The 20,229-nt window shown below is 55.6% G+C and overlaps 1 protein-coding gene across 2 annotated transcripts in view; it reads left to right on the top strand.

Annotated features, from left to right (window-relative positions):
• Positions 1-20,229, top strand: part of TBC1D9B (TBC1 domain family member 9B) — a 41,524-nt gene that overhangs the window by 13,897 nt on the left and 7,398 nt on the right. For both annotated transcript variants that reach the window (XM_032395743.1, XM_032395744.1), the window contains exons 7-15: positions 1,936-2,148; positions 12,922-13,083; positions 13,380-13,530; positions 13,953-14,167; positions 15,568-15,685; positions 16,495-16,780; positions 18,125-18,254; positions 18,383-18,481; positions 19,217-19,285. In XM_032395743.1, the coding sequence (XP_032251634.1) occupies positions 1,936-2,148; positions 12,922-13,083; positions 13,380-13,530; positions 13,953-14,167; positions 15,568-15,685; positions 16,495-16,780; positions 18,125-18,254; positions 18,383-18,481; positions 19,217-19,285 (1,443 nt within the window). The remainder of the gene's footprint in view (positions 1-1,935; positions 2,149-12,921; positions 13,084-13,379; positions 13,531-13,952; positions 14,168-15,567; positions 15,686-16,494; positions 16,781-18,124; positions 18,255-18,382; positions 18,482-19,216; positions 19,286-20,229) is intronic.

A 20,229-nucleotide genomic window follows, 5' to 3' on the forward strand; every position in this document is an offset into this window, starting at 1 on the left:
GGATGGGGACGGCTCTCACCTGTCACAGGTAGGGGTCAGCTCTCACCTGTCAAGGATGGGGACAGCTCTCACCTGTCACAGGTAGGGGTCAGCTCTCACCCGTCAGGGATGGGGATGGCTCTCACCTGTCCAGGTAGGGGTCAGCTCTCACCCATCAAGGATTGGGACGGCTCTCACCTGTGTTAGGGATGGGGATGGCTCTCACCTGTCACAGGTAGGGGTCAGCTCTCACCCGTCAGGGATGGGGACGGCTCTCATCTGTCAGAGATAATTTTTTCTCAGGTTTCTTAGGCTTCCACAGTGACCCTGACGGAAGCAAGGCCGTTTGTCCTATGCTGCAGTGAAGGGTGTGGAAGTGAGGGAGAGGGCCCCCATAAGGTGGAAAGCACTGACAGACCCCCCCGCAGAAGGTCAGAGCAGGTCCTCAGGCCTCCTTTTCCTCGTGGCCCAGCAGGGCAGAGTGGCTGTTCAGCTCTGTGAAGCACAGTGAGGTTCTTAAGTTATAACCTAGATCGCAGTATCTTGATTTTATTAACAGCCTGGAGTTGTGAGGCCCCCCTGCATTTACAAAGCCCTCCAGTTGTGGGTGCAGCGGTGGTAGGTGTCGGGGGAGGGGGGTTCTTCTGTGTGCTGCCTCGTTTCCCCAAGGCAAGTCCGAGGCAAGGGACTTGAAAGAGCCACAGCTCCAGAAGCTTCCGGCTGAGGGCTCAGGTAACCCCTGACCCCACATTCCCTGTTCCTGCTGGGCCGTGAGTCTGTCCTGGGCCAAGGCCTGGGGGTGGGTGCAGAGGTCTCCATAGGCCTCAGCTCTGTTTCTCCCGATGATCCCGGTGTTTCTGATGGCAGAGAGCCTGGCTGAGGTGGGGAGCAGGACGGACTCGGGCTCTGGGGTCAGGACAGAGGCCCTGGCCTGGTGCCAATGATCCCCAGTGTGCCCACCAGGGGCCTTCACAGGGCTTCCCCCTCAGAGCAGGCTGCAGAGCGGACATTGCGCCCCGCCTCAGGAAGCAGCATTCCTGCTGTCCGTTGGCTCAGCTGGCAAGCAGAAGCTGGCTTGGACCCTCACCGGGCCTTGTTCCCGCGTCCCCCCCGCACGTCCCTTCCTGTCCACGGCCGCCCCCTCAGGAGGGTGCTACCTGCACCTGAGCCTTTCGTCCCCTCCCCCCGCGTAGTTGAGAATGTCCGTCAGCGCATGTCGATGCCCCGCCGGGACCCGTGGGACCTTCAGTGGACCGTTCCCCCCTTCTTAGATCTTAGCTCACGTGCGTGCAGACCTGTGTGCACACGTGCACACACATGCTCACATGCATCTGCACACACACGCACACCTGCACACACTCGTTGCCCGCCCCTGCTCGCTCTTGCCCCAGCTTCTCCAGCCTTTCCTCGTGTGTCAGGCCAGTCCCTGCCTGTCTGTTGTCTGTCCACCCCCTGGGCCACAGGCTCCGCAGAGGCATCCCTTGAAAGCCCATTCTGCACCCTCCACACCTATGATGCTGCCCACACGCCTCAGGGTCAGAGCCGGGCCCGGGACGCCCCTGTTGGCAAGTACCCGGGGAGCCGGTGCTTAGGACAGCGTGCAGGCAGGGCTGCTCCCCGTGCTTTAGAGTAAGAGAGTAACTGGACGTCTTTGGGAAGCCGGATGGGCCGCCAGCGGGGCTGAGCACTTCTGCATCATCATCCTCACAGTGGTCCCGCGAGGCCGGCGGGCTCACCGCCCCCATCAGCAGGGGGAAGCCGGGCTTGCGCGTGCAGGTGACTTGCTCAGAGTCCCATGGCGATAAGCGGCAGACTCAGCACGGGAACGCGGTGGGGCCCAGCCAGTGCCCTTGGCCCGGAGAGAACTGCGTGAGGCCACTGTGCTCCCACACACCCAGGGCCGGTCAGCTTCCCATCCCCAGACACCCACCCCCAGTGCTCGCTTTGCCTTCTCAGGTGACCATTGTCGAAAAAGCTGACAGCTCCAGTGTCCTGCCCAGCCCCCTGTCCATTAGCACCAAGAGCAAAATGACCTTCCTGTTCGCCAACCTGAAAGACCGCGATTTCTTAGTTCAGAGGATCTCTGACTTCCTCCAAAAAATGCCGTCCAAGCAGCCAGGAGGCAACGGTGGGGGAAGGAAAGCCAGCACCGCAGACCCAGCCCCGGAGGTGAGAGGCCCCCATGGGAGCGGTGGGGCGGGGCGGTCAGGGCCAGGAGGAGAGCCCGGGCGGCCATCAGCCTCCATGCTGGTGCCTGCCGTGGCCTCAGGTGGGAGGGCCCCCTCTGGGTGCAGGATGGCAAGCCTAACCTAGCCCGACGTGGGTGTCCCGGCCACACGTGCTGCCCGAGCTCACAGGCCCCTCTGTACCCCGCCGCGGCCCCCCAGTCCTCCTGAGCACCCCCGCCTGCCTCAAGCCCCGTTGCATGTAAGAAACCTTCTCGGGCTTGACCAGCCAGCCTCACTTCCATCCCACAGGAACTTCTGCCATAGTCGAGGCCTATCCAGCGTTGGTTCATTTACTGGTACTTCTCTGGTCAATCTTCAGTCTTTCAGGGATTTTTACAGGGAAAGACCTGGGTTTTTTTTGGAGGAGGGAAGACCCTCTTTTTAAAGACTTAACTTCAATATCATTATTACACCAAAATTAACAGTAATTCCTTAATATCAAATACAGTTGACCTTTGAACAATGCAAGGGTTAGGGGCGCCAACCCCTCACGCAGTCAGAAATCCACGTAGAGGGGCGCCTGGGTGGCTCAGTTGGTTAAGCGACTGCCTTCGGCTCAGGTCATGATCCTGGAGTCCCAGGATCGAGTCCCGCATCGGGCTCCCTGCTCGGCAGGGAGTCTGCTTCTCCCTCTGACCCTCCCCCTCTCATGCTCTCTCTCTCTCTCTCATTCTCTCTCTCAAATAAATAAATAAAATCTTTAAAAAAAAAAATAAAAAAAAAAAAGAAATCCACGTAGAACTTTTAGCTCTTCCAAAACTTTAACTACTAAGAGTTTACCCTGGACTGGAAGCCTTACTCAGCATAAACAGCTGATTAACCTGGATTTGGTATGTTACATGTATTATATACCGTATTCTTAACAGTAACAGAAAAGAAAATGTTATTAATAAAATCTTAAGGGAAGGAAAATACATTTACAGTGCTGTGTTTATCCAAAACATCCACACATAAGTGAGCCTGCGCATCCAGAACCCGGGTTGCTCAGTGGTCAACTGTACTTGTATTCGCGTTTCCCCAAACGTAGATGTACTTTTTACTGTCTGAGCATCATTGGCATTGAAGTACACATAGGTCATATGTGGTCAGTCAATATGTCTCTTAAATTCCTTTTGATCTGGAGATGTCTGCTCCGTCTCTCTTTCTTCTTGCGGCATTTTGTTGAAGGAACGGGGTCATTTGTGCTGTAGAGGGTCTCACGGTCTGGTTCTTCCTGCTGGCATCCCTCTGGAGGCGTTTACAGTATTCTTCTGTCCCCTGTCTCCTGTAGGTTGGTGGTTGAATAGTGAGACCCAGATCAGATTCAGGTTCAGTTGTTTGCGTGTTTAGGGACGAGTCTGCTTGTACGTGGGATTGAGGAGCTATGTACTTCCACCAAGAGCTATATACAACACCCGGTCATCCTGTCGTGTACTGTTCTCAGTCCCTGATGGGCTTTGCATAGATCAGGGGTTGCAAGATGGCGGCAGTCTACTGTCAATCCTTCTGTTGATGAGCCTGGAATATGTCCCTAGAGAGAACCCCCTTCATCAACTACTTCGCTACTGAGGCATAGTTCACCTAGGAAAGGCAAATGAAATCTTTTATCCCCTGCTTTTATTTTATTTTTTTATTTTTTATTTTTTTTATTTATTTGACAGAGACACAGCAAGAGAGGGAACACAAGCAGGGGGAGTGGGAGAGGGAGAAGCAGGCTTCCTGCGGAGCAGGGAGCCCGATGCGGGGCTTGATCCCAGGACCCTGGGATCATGACCCGAGCCAAAGGCAGACGCCCAACGGCTGAGCCATCCAGGCGCCCCATCCCCTGCTTTTATTCACCAGTTGTTAAAACGATGAGCTGCATTTCTAGTATCTTCCAGATATGATCGAGGCATTTGTGATGTTCGTTTTGTCATTATAATTATGAACTTACAGACTTAGGCAGCTGTTTCGGTCCATGACAGTTATTCCCCTCAGTCCATCTGTGACCAGAGGGAGCTCACTGAGGTTGGCACAGCCATGGCCATATTTGATTGCTTCCTGGTATAACAAGATATGTGTGCTGTGGGTCAATCTGAGTTTGCAAAAACACTTCATGATTAGAAGAGTCCATGTAAAAATCCACATATCTGGCTTCTCTGGAAAAATTAGCAACCCTGGCATTACGGGGCCCACACTCCCGCCAGGTGGCCCTGGAGCCAAGCGGTGGCACATGCCCTCCAGCTCCCCAAAGCCCCACCTGGTCTGGCCCACGGAGGCCTTTATATTTTCCACCCCCGTAGTCAATGCTCAGTAAGTAGATAGGGAAGGATGGGAAGGGGCTGGACAGACTCTGATCATTGGAGACATTTAGGAAGGTTTCTTAGAGGAAATTGGGCTTGATCTGGGATTTCAAGAGAGAGTGAGTTTAGATTGGGTGAAAAGAATGTTGAGCTGCCTTCATGAGGCCCAACACGACAAATGACAGGGCCTACCAGGCCAGAGTAAGCATAGATCCCTGGCCCCTTCTGAACGCTCACTGTTCACCCAGCATAGTTTTGGGGGCTTTTTTTAAGATTTTATTTATTTATTTTGAGAGAGAACGAGCATGAGCCGGGGGGGTGGGGTGGGGAGGAGCAGAGGGAGAGGGACAAGCAGACTCTGCGCTGAGCAGGGAGCCTGATGTGGGACTCAATCCCACGACCCTGAGATCACGACCTGAGCTGAAACCAAGAGTTAGACGCTCAGCCCACTGAGCCACCCAGGTGTCCCCCCCAAGATGTTTTTATTGCATTTCCATTAGGTGCCAGGTGCTATCCCAGGCACTGGGAATAGGGCAGTGAACAGATTAGACAGAGCTTATATTCTAGTGGGAGACAGACAATAAGCAAACAAACATCTGAGGTATGGCAGGTGGTGATAAGATCTATGGATAAAAATAGAGCAGGATAAAGGGATCAGGGGAAAGGAGGGGCTCCCAAGGGAACAAGCCATGAAGTACCTGGGGAAAGGGTGTTGGAGGCAGAGGGAATAGCAGGTGCAAAGGCCCAGAGGTGGGGTTTTGCTTGGCACAAGCCGCAGAGGCAAGTGAAGACCAGTGCAGAAGGTGAGTTAGAAGGAAGCAGGAAACCAGATCATGGAAGCCTGTGGGCCTTGTCGGCACTTCAGCTTTGACTCTGAGTGAGATGGGAAGCCGTTGGCGAGTTCTGGCCGGAGGAGGGACACGATCTGTGCATGTTCTAATAGAATTAGTCTGGCCTGTCAGGTTGGGAACAGGTGAGAGGCACAGCTGCTCAGCAGAGGAGCTGCACGTAGCTGTTGGGCACTGGAAAACGTGGCTGGTCCAAACTGCAGTGTGCCATGGGCATAAACTCCGCGCCAGAGGTCGAACGTGTACTATGAGAAAAGAGAACATAAAAGATCTCAGTAACTTTCTATAGTAATTCCATGTTGAAATAACCATATGTTGGCTAGAGTGCATTAAATAAAATCTGTTATTAGAACTCATCTCACCAATTTCTCTCCTGTATTTTAACGTGGCTACTAGAACGGGTTAAATTACATATGCTGCTCTCATTCTGTGTCCCTTGGGCAGTGCTGGACTAGGGAGTGGCCCGGGTAGAAGCAGACAGGAGTGGAAAGGCTGCTAAAGTAATCAGGACATGGAACGTTAGAGCCTTGGTCGAGGGTAGGAGCAGTGGAGCTCGTGAGAAGTGGTCAAATTCAGGATGTCCTTTTTTTTTTTTAATTGTGGTAAAAGTCACATAACATGAAATCCACCATCTAACCCATTTTGAAGTATACAGTTCAGTGGCGCGATGTCCATTCACCTCTTGTGCAACCACAGGGTTCGTCCTCATGGTAGCAGTGTCAGAATTTCCTTCCATTTTAAGGCTGAATAATATCGCACTGTAGACGTATACCATATTTGTTTATCCATTCATCCTTTTTCTGAGAGAGAGAGCGCGTGAGCAGGGGCCTGGGGGATAGATGGAGAGACAGAATCTTAAGCAGGCTCCACATTCAGCATGGAGCCCAACGCGGGCCTCGATCTCACAAACCTAAGATCATGACCTGAGCCGAAATCAAGAGTCTGATGCTTAACAGGCGCCACCGTCCATCTTTTGAGGGACACTTGGGTTGCTTGTACCTTTGGGCTATTGTATAATGCTGCTATGAATGTAGGTGTACACACATCTCTTCAAGACCCTGCTTTCAGTTCTTAGAGGGAGATACCCGGAAGTAGAATTGCTGGCAAGAAGTCAATGGGTAATTCAATGTTTAATGTTTTGAGGAATTGCCATACCTTCTTCCCCTGTGACTGCACCATTTCACATTCCCACCAGCAGTGCACAAGGGTCTCAGTTCCTCCCCATCCTTGCCAACGCGTATTATCTTCCAGGTTTTTTACAATAACCATTCTAATGGGTGTGAAGTGGTATCTCATTGTGGTTTTGATTTGCATTTCCCCAGTGATCAGTGATATTGGTCATCTTTTCATATCCTATTGACCGTTTGTCCAGCTTCTTTGGAGAAATGTCTATTCAAGTTCTTCACCTTTTTTTTTGAGTTGGGTTGTTTGTTGTCAAGTTGTAGAAGTTCTGTATATATTCTGGATATTAACCCATCAGATATATAATTTGCAAATATTTTCTCTCGTTCCCATGGATTGCCTTCTCATTTTGATGATTGTGTCCTTTGATGTACAGAAGTTTTACATTTTTATGTAGTCCAGTTTATTTTTCTTTCATTTCTTGTGCTTTTAGTGTCATATCCAAGAAATGATTGCCAATCCAAAGTCATAAAGCTTTTCCTCTGTGTTTTGTTCTAAGAGTTTTATAGCCTTAGCTCTTACATTTATGTCTTTGTTCCATTTTTTAGTTAATGTTCATGTATGGTGTGAGGTAAGGGTCCATCTTCATCATTTTGCAGTTGGATACCCGGTTCTCAGCACCATTTGTTACAAAACTCTGTCCGTTCCCCATTGAACAGTCTTGGCACCCTTGTCAGAAATCATTTACCACATATTCGAGGCTCAGTTCTGGGCTCTCAGTTCTGTTCTGTTGGTCTGTTGTCTTCATGCCAGTACAGCTTTATAGCAGACTTTTAAATCAACAAGTATGAGACCTCCTCCCCCAGTTTCATCCTCTTTGGCTATTGTTTTCACTATTTGTGGTCCTGCCCTTGAGATTCCATGTGAATTTTAATATAGATTTTTTTTTCTGCAAACAAAGTCATTGGGATTTTGACAGGGAGTTACACTGAATTTGTAGGTCACTTTGGGGAGTATTGACATTTTAACAATGTTAAGTCTTCTAATCCACGAACACAGAATGTCTTTCCGTTTATTTATGCCTTCTTTAATTTCTTTCAGCAATATTCTGTAGTCTTGAGCTTACAAGTCTCCCCCTCCTTGGTTCGGTTTATCCCTAAGCACTTGATTCTTTTCCATGCTGTCATAAATGGAATTGTCTTGTTAATTTCCTTCTTGGATTGTTCAGTGTTAGTGTATAGGACATGGTCTGGAAGTAGATCTGAGATCATGGATGGGTTCCGTACATTCAGTATTGGGTCTGGGCGAAAGAGAGGGGTTTACAAGGTGATGACACTGGTGTCATCTGTGATGTTGGCTGTGCAGCTCAGAGGGTCAACCACCATCTCACGCCGCGGGGAAGATGCAGGGAGAGCAGGCTGGAAGAGTGCAGGCTGGGATGTATGATGTCGGAGGTCAAGCATTACGAGCACCGAGACCCGGCTACTGGAGACAGCAAACACAGGTCATGGCGGCCTTGACCCGAGTCGCTCAGTGGAAAGACAGGAAGAAAAACCTGAGTGGAGGGGCCTTTAACTGGGACAAGGCGGTGGGAGCAGGGTAATTTTTAAATCTTACCGACTCTCCTCAGGAAAAGGCCCAGACCAACTTTAACAAAGGCAGGTGGGAAGGGTGTCCCACAAACCCCAGACGACGACGAGGTAGGGTCAGACCACCAACTGTAGCGTTACTCTAAACGGACGTAGACTCAGCAGCTGTGCGGAGGCGGTAAAGGGAAGAGCGAAGGGGTTCTGACAGTCCCAAGAGCCAGGGAACCCAGAAACCACCATAAAACACCTCCCCACACCCCCAAGAGAGACTGCTCACTGAACAGAAGCCTCGGCAGGTGACTCTGAGATACAGCCAGTGACCTGGGGACATTTCTCAGCTCCACTCTACAGATAAGCAAACCAAACATAAGGAGGGAGGGAAGATCAGATAATTCAGGGCGGCGCACTGCCCTGAGGATCTGAAACACCCACCACAACCCCCAAAAGGAAAGAGCCCTCCCTCCCTGAGGAAAACAAGACCTGGACTGAGCAGGGCAGGAACCCGGGGGGGGGGGGGGGGGGGGAGGGGGGGAGAGAAGCTTCTGACACTAGAGAAAACGGATAGGAAATCTTGAGAGGAGGGGGATACGCTGAGAGGTGCAGCAGAAGACGGGTCCCCAGATGTTCAGTGTGGAAAGCTACCCTGACCCACCTCTTCCCAACACGTACATAATCCTCCCGAAAGTACAGAAGAATTCATGTCATTTAAACCCGAGCAACAGAGGATTATGATCACACCCCATACAAAGGTATCATAGGGGAAAAAAACAAACCAGGTAACCTTCCACAGACAATGAAAGTCCATCAGAACAGTATTCCCCCAAAGCAGATGAAAACCACACCCTAATATTTCAAAATGATCTAAAAAGAATTCAAAAAATAATAGAAACTACTAAAGAATGGTATAAATAAAAATTTTTAGAAAGCTCAGAAACAAAGTGACCAGTCAACAGAAAAGAGTTGATGGGACTCAGGAGAAATTTTTCAGAATTAAGTATTGCACAAGGAGAACACAATGAATAGACTTGAAGGGATAAGGAAGGGATGGGGGTCAAGGGAGGGCCAAACAAGAAAGAGAAAAAAATGGTCAGGAGCTGTGATAAAGAAGTCAGACAAAGAATATCCAACTTATGTATAAGAGCGTAGAATAGCAAAGACCGTAAAATAATAGAAACAGAAAACCGAAGAGCGTAGAATAACAACTGATAGAAACTACCAATCGAGAAAACTTTTCTGAGCGTAAAAAGACTTGACTGTGCATGGTGGAAGGGCACGTCGTACTTCTGGGAAAACCAGTCCGGAATAGTCAATATTGTTAACAGAATGCAGTAAAAACTAAAGATTAAAAAAAAAAATCTTTGGGGCAACCAGTCAAAAAAGACCCAAGTCATTTATGAAAGAAGAAAATCAGAGTAGGTTCAGACTTTTAGATAGCAACATTTTATACAGAGTAACATTTTATTTATTTTTAATTTTTTTAAATAAGCATCAGAGATGTCTTTTTTTCTTAAGGTTTATGTTTTTTTTTGAGAGAAAGAGAGCACAAAACCCTGGGGGCGGGGGGGAGTGGCAGAGGGCGAGAGAGAGAGAAAATCTCAAGCAGACTCCGTGCAGAGCCTGATGTGGGGCTCGATCCCAGGACCCTGAGATCATGACCTGAGCCAAAATCAAAAGTCAGACGCTCAATCGACTGAGCCACCCAGGCGCCCCAAGAGTAACATTTTAAAGATATATAATTTTAAAAAACCATGATCAAAGAATTTTATATGGGAAAAATAAGATTCAGGAGTGAAGACCACAGGCAGTAAGTAAAGAACATGGAGGAATTTAAGAAATCTAACCGCTTTAAGTGGCACCCGGGTGGCTCAGTCGGTTGAACTTCTGGCTTCCGCTCGGGTCATGATCTCAGGGTCCGGGGATCGAGCCCCGCGTCGGGCTCCCTGCTCTGCGGGGAGTCTGCTTCTCCCTCTCCCTCTACCCATTCCCTGCTCGTGCACGTGCTCACTTGCTCTCTCTCTCTCAAATAAATAAAATCTTTTTTTAAAAAAGGCATGGAAAGTAGAATAAGCTCACCGATTGCCTCCTTACCTGGGAGTGAAAGTGTATCACTGTACATTGGCAGGGAGAGCAGGGAGGGCGAGAAGAGGCGCGCTCGTGAATTTCAGCGTTGCCCACAGGAGGGATCGACAGGGTCTGGGGGGACGGACCGGGGTGCTGGATGTTAGATACCAAAACGAGAAGGTGTACTTCCTGGCAGGCTGGGGGAAAGGAAGCAGTGAGTTTCAACAACTCTTTTGAGGAGTTTGTTATAAAGGTCAGCCGAGCAGAACGGGTCACTTTAGTTGAGGTGTAACACACACTAAAGCGCAGGGAGCATAGGTGGACAGCTCAGTGCACATGGTGTGTGAGCGCCCCCCGTGGAAGCACGAGGAGGGTTTGTAGGGACGGCGCCCGCTGGATCTCGTCCGTGGACCCACTGCGGGGGCAGTCGCCTAGAGGAGGGTCCCCGTCCCAGAGGTGGAAGGCTGGGCCTGTGGGCCACGGACACAGGAAGGCTGGCTGATGGCCGTGGCCGCGACGGGCCTCAGATTGCTCCCGCTCGCTCGCTCAGTCTAGCAGGAGGCCAGAGGTTCTGTTGAGCAGGAGGTGAGGTGGGGAGGTGGGTCGGCAGGTTTGCACTGGACGGATGTGTGAGGTGGTCACCTGCAGGCACGGGAGGGACGGGCCCAGGAAAACGCAGGACTCCCAGGCGGCATGGCCCGTGAGCTCCCCGTCTCGCACGCAGCCGTCACACTGGACGGCGTCGCCAAGGCCACACCCTGGAGTCCGTGCCCTTCTGCAGCACTGAGAGCCTGATTCTCGGAGGTGCTCTGGGGCCTGCAGGTCCATCTGTGTCCCGGTCCCTTTGGGGAACCTCAGGCGGGCAGCAGAATCTCCATGTCGGTCTGGTCTGGGGTTGTGCCCACACAGACTGCACAGTTCGTCATGAAAATCCACCTCCGGAACACCAGCCGGGGGCAGAGGGATGGACTGTGGATGGGACCTAGCAGAGTTCTCTTCCTTTTCTTTCTTTCTCCCCCCCCCCCCCGCCTTTTTATTAAAGACAGCATCTCCGGGGCAAAACTGACATACAATATGCCATTTATATTCAAAGAGTACTGTTCGGTGGGTTTCACACGTACTCTCTGTGGACCCTTCACTACAGCCGAGAAGAGGGCTCTCTTACAAGGACCACAGAGAGGGTGAGGTCCTGCAGGAAGCCAACCAGCATCCCCTGCCCCTGCCACTTGGAGGATGGGACCGTGGCCGGGGTAGGGGTGGCGGTGGGGGGATCTGAGATGACAAGACCCAGGCTGGAGCACGACATGCAAAGGTGGGGCTTACTGGCCCACAAGCCAAGAAGTCCTCACGGTGGGCCGCCTGACGTCACAGGGACCCCTCCCCACTGGACTGGGCTTTCCGCCAGGAGGGCTTAGTTCCCGGGCCGTGTGTGGGACCCGGATGCTGGTGGCAACCCCCGCATCCTCGGCTCATCCCAGCGTTCCCTGCAGAGTCACCCCTGCACGTCCTCGGTGGCGACCAGGTGACACAGTGCCTCCAGCCCCGCCCCCCTGAGCCCTGGGGTGGGAACAGCTAATTATTAGTTCAGGGCTTCATCCTGGTTCTCAGTGGAGCCCACAAAGTGCCAAGCCAAGAGCGGAGAGAAATGTGCCCCCCCCCCCCGAGAAATGGGGAGCTGGCTGCTGGCAGAAGGGGAAGTGGGTTGCAGGGAGCCAGTGACGAGTGTCCACTCAGAGCAGTGTTGTTCCTGCCGGTGGGTGCTCAGGGAGGGAGCCGAGGGGAGAACAGGCACCAGCTGTGGCCCTCCTGAGCCCCTGGGCCAGGGGACGAGACAAGCTCCCTGCGCAGGCCATTACCCACGGCGAGCTCACCTGGAAGGCCGCAGGGACAGTGCTCGAGCAGGGGACGGATGTCACGCATCAGCCACGCTGGGCCTGAAGGGTCAGGGCTGCCAGGGCTCCCCTGAGGAGATGCGTTTGCCAGGGGAGGGTTCCAGAAAACCAGGGGAAGAGCCCTGAAAGGCAGGGCTCCCCTGCAGACCTCTGTCCCTGATCCCTCCTTCCCTCCGCCAGCCCCATGCTGCCCCCCACCCTGGCACGTTCCCCGAGCCACTGCACGGTCCATTTCTCTTGCCCTTCAGCTGGCTGTGCGGTGGGAAAGCAGATCCCTGGGCTCCCACCTGGGGCCCCCTCTCACGCGAGGCCCTGTTCAGGGCGAGGCCCCATGGGGGAAGTAGCCCGTGGTGCCCGTGGCAGAGGTGGTCTGCAGGCGGGGAGCCCGCCTCACACACGCAGTTCTAGTTCGCTGGATGCCACAGCACCCAGTCTTGAGCTGACATGAGTGTCCAGAGCCAAGAGGTTATGTGACCGCTGTGGGGTGCACCACACACACCAGACGTGGGGGCCAGAGGAAGACAGAAACTCGGGGAGCTCTGGGGGCAACATCCAGCCCTGTGGGAGCCCCTTCTTCTTGGAAGGGCCCTTGAGGGCACAGTGGACAGGTCGCCTGAGGGAGAGGGGATAGGAGAGGACTCGTTCCCTGGCTCAGCAGTCATCAAGGGCTCCCGCGGGACGATTGCCTCAGTTAGGACTCTGTCCATCTGCAAAGGGCTGTGCGGGCCGGTCTGGCCCCGGTGTCGCCCCACCTCCGCTCCACTTTGTGGCTCAGCACTTGGGCTCTGTGGGGCCCGCTGCTCTTTCCCGACAGTCCCGACCGGAGCCAATCCTGAGGCCGGGGGCCACGTGCTCAAACAGCTGACAGGCTTGCACATCAGAGACCCCGCTCTGGGCAGCTCACTCACCGGGTGCTTTCCCTCCTGTGTTGTGTTTTTCAGCACTCCCCAGCTCCTGCAGAGGCCTCAGATCAGCCCGCCAGCCCCACCACACCCCTGGGGGGCCGCCAGAGCTCCAGCGTGCAGGAGGCCCCGACCGCATCGCAGGGGCTGCTTAAACTCTTCCAGGGAAACTCGCCCATGGAGGACCTGGGGGCCAAGGGGGTAAGCCCAGAGCGCGGACCCCATCACCATGCAGGACCCGGGCCTGGGAGGGGGCTTCGTGCCTGCACGCCACCTCAGGTCCTCGGGCCCCCGAAGGACAGTGTCCAGGGGCACCCTGCCTGACCCGCGGGGCAGGGCCGGTCACCCCAGACTCTAGGCCTCTGCACGGAGGCTCATTTCGCTGCTGCCTCGGGGTGGTGCTGTGCCCCGCCCGGCCTGGGCTCTCATAGACGTGCGCCGCAGATGGAGGAGGGCCCCGGCGCGCACACCCAGACCCAGTGCTTGCTTTTCCCCAGGCCAAGGAGAAGATGAAAGAGGAGTCGTGGAACATTCACTTCTTTGAATACGGGCGCGGTGTGTGCATGTACCGCACGGCCAAAACGCGGGAGCTGGTGCTGAAGGGCATCCCTGAGAGCCTCCGCGGGGAACTGTGGCTCCTCTTCTCTGGTGAGCTGCCCCGGCGTTGGCCCGGCCCCCCAGGGCTGCTGGGTGAGAGCCCCCCTGACCCGGCCTCCCGAGTCAGCCAGACAGGAGCTGCTAGCCCTTTCCAAGGCCAAAATGGGGCTCTCAGCGGTGAGGGGCCTGAGCCGGGGGCACCGTCCTGGGGCGCAGACACCAAGGGCAGGGCTCTGTCGCCCAGACGGTGCCTTCCCACTGCGGGCCTCCTTTCCTTGGGACGGGCTCTGCCAGCACGCACGCCCTTGGCCACTTGGACAGTTTCACGAGAAGGCCATTCAAACTGGGGCGGGGGGGGCGACCCCTCCCAGGACTGGTCACCAGGGAACCCTTGCCTCACGCCTCCTAACGGACCCCAGGGCCCCCGCGGGAGGGGAGGGCGAGGGAGACGGCTGCCAGCTGTGTGTCCACAGGGGCCTGGAACGAGATGGTGACGCACCCTGGTTACTATGCTGACCTGGTGGAGAAGTCCACGGGGAAGTCCAGCCTGGCCACGGAGGAGATCGAGCGGGACCTCCACCGCTCCATGCCCGAGCACCCCGCCTTCCAGAACGAGCTGGGCATCGCTGCCCTCCGGCGGGTGCTGACTGCCTATGCTTTCCGAAACCCCACCATCGGCTACTGTCAGGTAAAGGGGGCGAGCCGGGCCCAGAGGCCGCACCTCCTGCCAGTGGCTTGCTCGGCAGAGGCCTGAGTGACTGTGCCCTGTGCCCCCTGGAAAAGCCTGACCCCCAAGAGAGCTGTACCTAGGGACAGCGTTCACCGCTCACGTCCCCCCATAGCACATACTGCCTTCTGTGTGCCGCGGCCGGGGGCTGGGGCGTTTGGGTGTTGAGGGTCTGCAGACATCCCCCCTGCTGCTCCCCGTTCTGCACGGATTTGCCCGCCTTCTGTACCTCCTGGAAGCAGAGTCGCACAGGATCCGCCTTTTGGTGACCGGCTTACTCCCTTAGCGCAGCGTCCTCGGGGCTCGTCCCTGTCGCGTCCTGTGTTAGAATTTCTCCCCTTTTAAGGCCGAACCGTATTGCCCTCCGCGTATAGGCCACACTCGGTTCACCCGTGCATCTTCAGCTGTACACTTGCGTGGCTTCTGCCTCGGGCTCTTGTGAGTAGCGCCGCCGTGAGCGGGCACGTGCGGTGTCTGTTCCCGTCCCGGCTTTCGTTTCTCCTGAGTCCGTACCCACAAGTGAAACTGCTGGACCGTGTGGTGATCCGACCTTCCATTTTGTGTGTGTGGAATCCCTATAGTGCTGTTCACGGCGGCGGCACCATTTTACGTGCCCCCCCAGCAATGCACAAGGGTTCCACTTGCCCCCCACCCTTGCCACGCTGGCTCTCCGGTCCGTGGGCAGTAGCCACCCTGCTGGCGTGAGGTGGCATCTCATCGTGGTTTCAAGTTGCACTTCCAGCAGCATCCGATTTTACATCCGGGGGGCACTTCCCCGGCCCAGTCCGATGGCGTTCTGTTTCCCGGAGCCCACGTCTGGGTTTCCCAGAAGCGTGCCGCCCCCTCTGAAGTCCCTTTCCGTACGGCCAGTGTTCTGCGTGACCTGTTCCCGGGGCAGGGCAAGTCCGTGTGCTGGCTTTAGAGAATTTTTAAGAGAAGCTCCGCCAGCGAAAGTTTTTTCTGAGAAGCCTTGCTATCGGCTCAGGCTGTGCGCCCCCCCCCCCCCCCCCGTTTCACTGCAGCCGTGTAGCTGTTGCATGGGGCTCACGTTCCCATCTGCCTGGCCCCCTGTCACACCTCCAACACCAGAAACCGCTCTGAAGAAGGGCCACATGCTCATACCCTCCCTCTCGGCTTTCCAAGTGCCCACTGGCCCAACGGGAGGGGTCTGGCTGATGGTTTTTGTCAAATTGGTTTCCTGCAAATGGCCTTTTGGCAAATGGCCTGGAGTTGGGTGGGATAGTTTGTCGTTGTGGGACTTGCTTGGAGAGTGAGGCCATGCAGGCCCCTTGGGGGCACGGGGCAGTCTTACTTGGTAGCCCAGCCCCGTGAGCCTCCCCTTGCCGTCTCTGTGCCCACAGGCCATGAACATCGTCACGTCCGTGCTTCTGCTCTATGGCAGTGAGGAGGAGGCCTTCTGGCTGCTGGTGGCCCTCTGTGAGCGCACGCTGCCCGACTACTACAACACCAGGGTGGTGGGTGAGTGCTGGGGCCCCACGGCTCCCCGCGGGGTGGCGGCTCTCCCTGGGCCAGCCTCCGCACCAGGCACATTGCACGGGTGAGCTCTCAGAGCCTCTCAGATGCGCAGCGGGCTGCAGACACTCACGGCCCCCATTCCCCAGATGAGGAGGCTGAGAAATCAGCACACAGCTAGAAGGTGGAGACCCAACGCAGACTCCCGGCCGTCTGCCCAGACTGCATGCAGCTCCCCGGGAGCCGGCAGTGAGAGGCCTGGGGCCTCTGTTCTCGCTCCTATAACTCTCCGCAAGGCTTTTTACTGTGCAAGATCTCCATATCGCAGCCAGGGCAGGGAGTCCATACATCCCCGGGTGCCTGTCACCCGGCCTCAGCAACCAGGAATGGCAGCCCGTAGAGTCTGCGTGATTAAGTGGAGATGTGTTGGCAAACATACTTAATTATGTACGTGACTCAGTCTGTGGCTCTGAGATGTCCTTCCCCCACCATTTGGTTCTGGGGGTCTCCCCCTCTCGGGGTCCTTTATAATCACACATCTGTTCACAAGCTTCAGGGCAGGACACACGGCAGACACTTCTAGAAGGGAGAGATTTGTATTTCCCCAAAAGCAGATCCAAGCACAGTGGGGGCAAGTATTCTTTTCACACAGTGGTTTGGACGCCGTAGAGGGAAACCCGCACACTGTTTCCCGTTTCCTCCAGCCCTGCGAGTGAGCGGAGCTGGCCGGGGATCAGGTGGGCTCCCCACACCCACCCTGGGGCCCAAGCCAGAGGCGTGGGCCCGGCGTTCAGACTTCTTCGTCCTCTCTCTAGGGGCCCTGGTGGACCAAGGCATCTTCGAGGAGCTCACGAGAGACTTCCTGCCACAGCTGTCCGAGAAGATGCAGGACCTGGGGGTGATCTCCAGCATCTCCCTGTCCTGGTTCCTGACCCTCTTCCTCAGCGTCATGCCCTTCGAGAGCGCTGTGGTCATCGTTGACTGCTTCTTCTACGAGGGCATCAAGGTGATCCTGCAGGTGGCCTTGGCCATCCTGGATGCCAACATGGAGCAGCTGCTGGGCTGCAGCGACGAGGGCGAGGCCATGACCGTCCTGGGCAGGTGACCGAGCCGGCCCCCCTCCTCCCGCCAGGCCGCTGGCTGGCGCCCCCGTGGATGGCAGAGCCCGGCCCATCTCCGGCCTTGGGCACTCCTCGCTCAGCATGCACCACCGCGAACACTCGGTGGGGGGCGGTGCAGGAGAGAGGCTTCCTGGTGGGACATGCCAGCTAAACAGCCCTGGGTCCTGACAGCTCTGGGAGCCGATAAAATGGGCCCGAGCACCCGGGAGGGGGCAGGGGGGCGGCAGCCGGAGCCCCCTAGTCCAGCCCCTAGCGGACACTGGGTATCCCGCTCTTGTCTCCGAGCAGTCCTGACGCTGCTCTCCCCAGCTCAGCAACATCCCTCCCCCTCCCCGTCACCGTCACCTAGATGGAGGGGCCCGCGCCAGCTTGCTCTCACAGCTGAATGGGCCACCACCTGCCCCCTAGGTCCCCACATCCAGCCCTCGCAGACTATCTGGGATCCAGCCCCTTCCCCCCACCCCCACCGCCTCTGTGCCGCCCACAGTCCCTCTGCTCTAGTCCCAGCCAGCAGTAGCCCACAGGGCTCTTTCTCCTCAGAATCTGACCCTGGGACTCCCCGTGCACTCATGGTTCTCTGGACGGAGAAGCTGAGTCCCCCCCCATCCAGGGTCCCCGGCCCAGCCTCACACTGGCCCAGGCCCTGAGCTCTGTAGGGTCCTGCTGGCCGTGTGTGCATATTCACCTGGCCTGGAACACTCCCAGCGACCCTGGCCTGCCAGGAATGCTGCCGCCTGCCCGCCGAGCCAACCCAGGACCCTGTCATCCCTCCCACTGGGACAGACCTTTCTCCTGGTGTGGTAGGGTCTGGGCTTAAAAAGGTCCGAACCCGGGTACCTGGGTGGCTCAGTCGTTAAGCGTCTGCCTTCAGCTCAGGTCATGATCCCGGGGTCCTGGGATCGAGTCCCACATCGGGCTCCCTGCTCGGCAGGAAGTCTGCTTCTCCCTCTCCCGCTCCCCCTGCTTGTGTTCCTGCTCTTGCTATCTCTCTCTCTCTGTCAAATAAATAAATAAAATCTTTAAAAAAAAAAAAAAAAAAAAGGGTCCCGACCCAAGGGACCCCCAGAGGACAGCCTGGCTTCCCAGAGTTAGTGCTCAGGCCTCATGAGGGGTGAGGCCTCTCTCCTGCCTCCAGGGGGACCCCCGACTTGCCAGGGCACCCTCCTGGGCATGCCTCTGCCCGCCCTCCTGGAGGATGCCCCGTCCTCAGCACCCTCGCTTCCTGATTGGGAGTCTAGGCAGATCAGGTCCCTCCACGTCACGTAGTAGGAGAGAGCCCCCGTTGCCTGTGGGGGTCCAGCCTTCTGTCCTTTAACCCTTGCAGATACCTGGATAACGTGGTCAACAGGCAGAGTGTCTCTCCTCCTGTCCCACACCTCCATGCCCTGCTGACTAGTGGGGATGACCCGCCAGCAGAAGTGGACATCTTCGACCTCCTGAGAGTGTCCTATGAGGTCAGCACCCTCTGGGGCTCTTTGGCCGGCCTGCCCCAGCTGGGCCTGTGGGGGTGGGCGGCCGTGCCCGGGGCAGTTCTCTGCTCTGTGGTTCTGCCTTATCTCACTGAGTCCCCTCCGGCCGGTAGAAATTCAGCAGCCTGAGGGCCGACGACATCGAACAGATGCGGTTTAAACAGAGGCTGAAAGTGATCCAGTCCTTGGAGGACACAGCCAAGCGGAGCGTGGTATGGACGGGGCTGGGCTCTGACGGCCGCAGGTTGGGGGGGGGGGTCGTGACCCAGGTGGGCTGCTCCTGCCCACATGGCCAGGTACAGAGCCCCCTAGTCCAGTCGTGTGGGACTGGAATCCAGGAGTGAAGGTGCAAATTTGAGGAAGTGGGAGAGGCCTGGTCACTGTTTTCTGCTCCTGGGCTGGTCACTGCGAAGCTTCTCTGACCCCCCCAGCGCCTAAAGGCCAAGAGTCTTCCTGCTGTGGGCTGAGCCCTGCAGCCTGCTGGCTTCGCCCCTGCCCCTGGGTAGCGGCGCTCGGCCACCCTCCACCTATCCAGCCCACTGTGCCTCTGCTATAAGCCTTTGTCCTCCCCAACTCTGGAGAGAGCATTTATTGGGAAGTTCTAGGACACCTTCCAGAGAGCCAGTGCCAGAGTCTTTCCAAGGATCCAGACGGCAGTCACTACAGGATTGCCCCTCACCTTGTGTCCCTGACTGGGTGTTCAGGACAGAAAGGCCCCCCCAGCGCTCACCAAGAAGGACCTTGGAGAGTGTGGACTGAGTGGCGGGATGGGTGACCAGGGATAAGCGTGTGGTCCATACCTCCTTCCCTGAATGGACTGCCGTCGAGGGCTTGGCCAGCCGGCAACCTCACCAGGATGGTCTGTGTTAGCCTTTGTCCCGTGGGGATTCTCTCAGAGACCTGGAACTTGAGAATCCGTCAGTACACGCTGTTTCTCTTTTTTCTAGGTCCGAGCTATACCTGGGGACATTGGTTTCTCAATTGAAGAGCTGGAGGACCTTTACATGGTGTTTAAGGTGACAGCCAAGAGCGAGGGCAGGCCCAATACCCCATCCTAGTCCCCTAAGTGCATCCTTGGTGCAGCAAGCTCCTGCCAGAGGAGAAATCGATTTTTATTAGAGAGAGAGCACAAGCAGGGAAGAGAAGGAGAAGCAGGTTTCCTGTGAGCAGGGAACCCAATGCAGGGCTCGATCTCAGAACCCTGGGATCATGACCTGAGCCAAAGACAAACACTTAACAGACTGAGCCACCCAGGTGCTCCGAGAAATTGATTTAAAAGCATCTTCAGATGCAGTTGCCACAAACCTCATGTGGTAGAATTTAATCCTTCATGGAGTTTCGGCAGGACACTTTCTTAAGTGGCAGAAAATCCACTCAAGTCAGCTTACACAAGAGGGAATGCATTGGTTCATGTTACTGGAAAGCCTAGGAATTCACAGCTTCAGGCATGGCTGGATCAAGGGGCTTAAACATACTGCCAAGCTCCCCTACCTCAGATGTCCTCTGGACTGGTCTTCCTACAGAATGGCAGGACTGTCGTCCGCAGCTCCAGGGTCATCCCGCTCTCTCAGGGGAAAGAGCCTTTTCTTTCCAAGTGGTTTTAACAAAAAATCCAGGGTTAATTGTTGGACTAACTCAGGTTAGGTGCTGTGGCTATAGGAGGGTGTTTATTGTTGAGCCAAATCTAGGCCATGCGCCCATCCCACGGCCTGATGTGGACAGGAGGGGCTCTCCCAAAAAATTTCGGGTGCTGTTAACAGAAGAAGGGGAACAGGTGTGAAGAGCAGGCAGAAACAGCTAAGTCCAGACCGCCTGTTGTCGGTTCCCCGTGGCCTCTGGTTTGGCAGCCGTACCTGAGCCTTACGGTGGGAATGGTCCAGGCAGTGCCGCCTCTCCCCACTGTGACCTGCTGTGGCCAGCAGCCCTGGGCTGTGTCTCCGCTCCTGCGTCTGTCAGCAAG

This window comes from Phoca vitulina, unplaced genomic scaffold (assembly GCF_004348235.1).
Source record: "Phoca vitulina isolate PV1807 unplaced genomic scaffold, GSC_HSeal_1.0 scaffold87, whole genome shotgun sequence".
Lineage (NCBI taxonomy): Eukaryota > Metazoa > Chordata > Mammalia > Carnivora > Phocidae > Phoca > Phoca vitulina.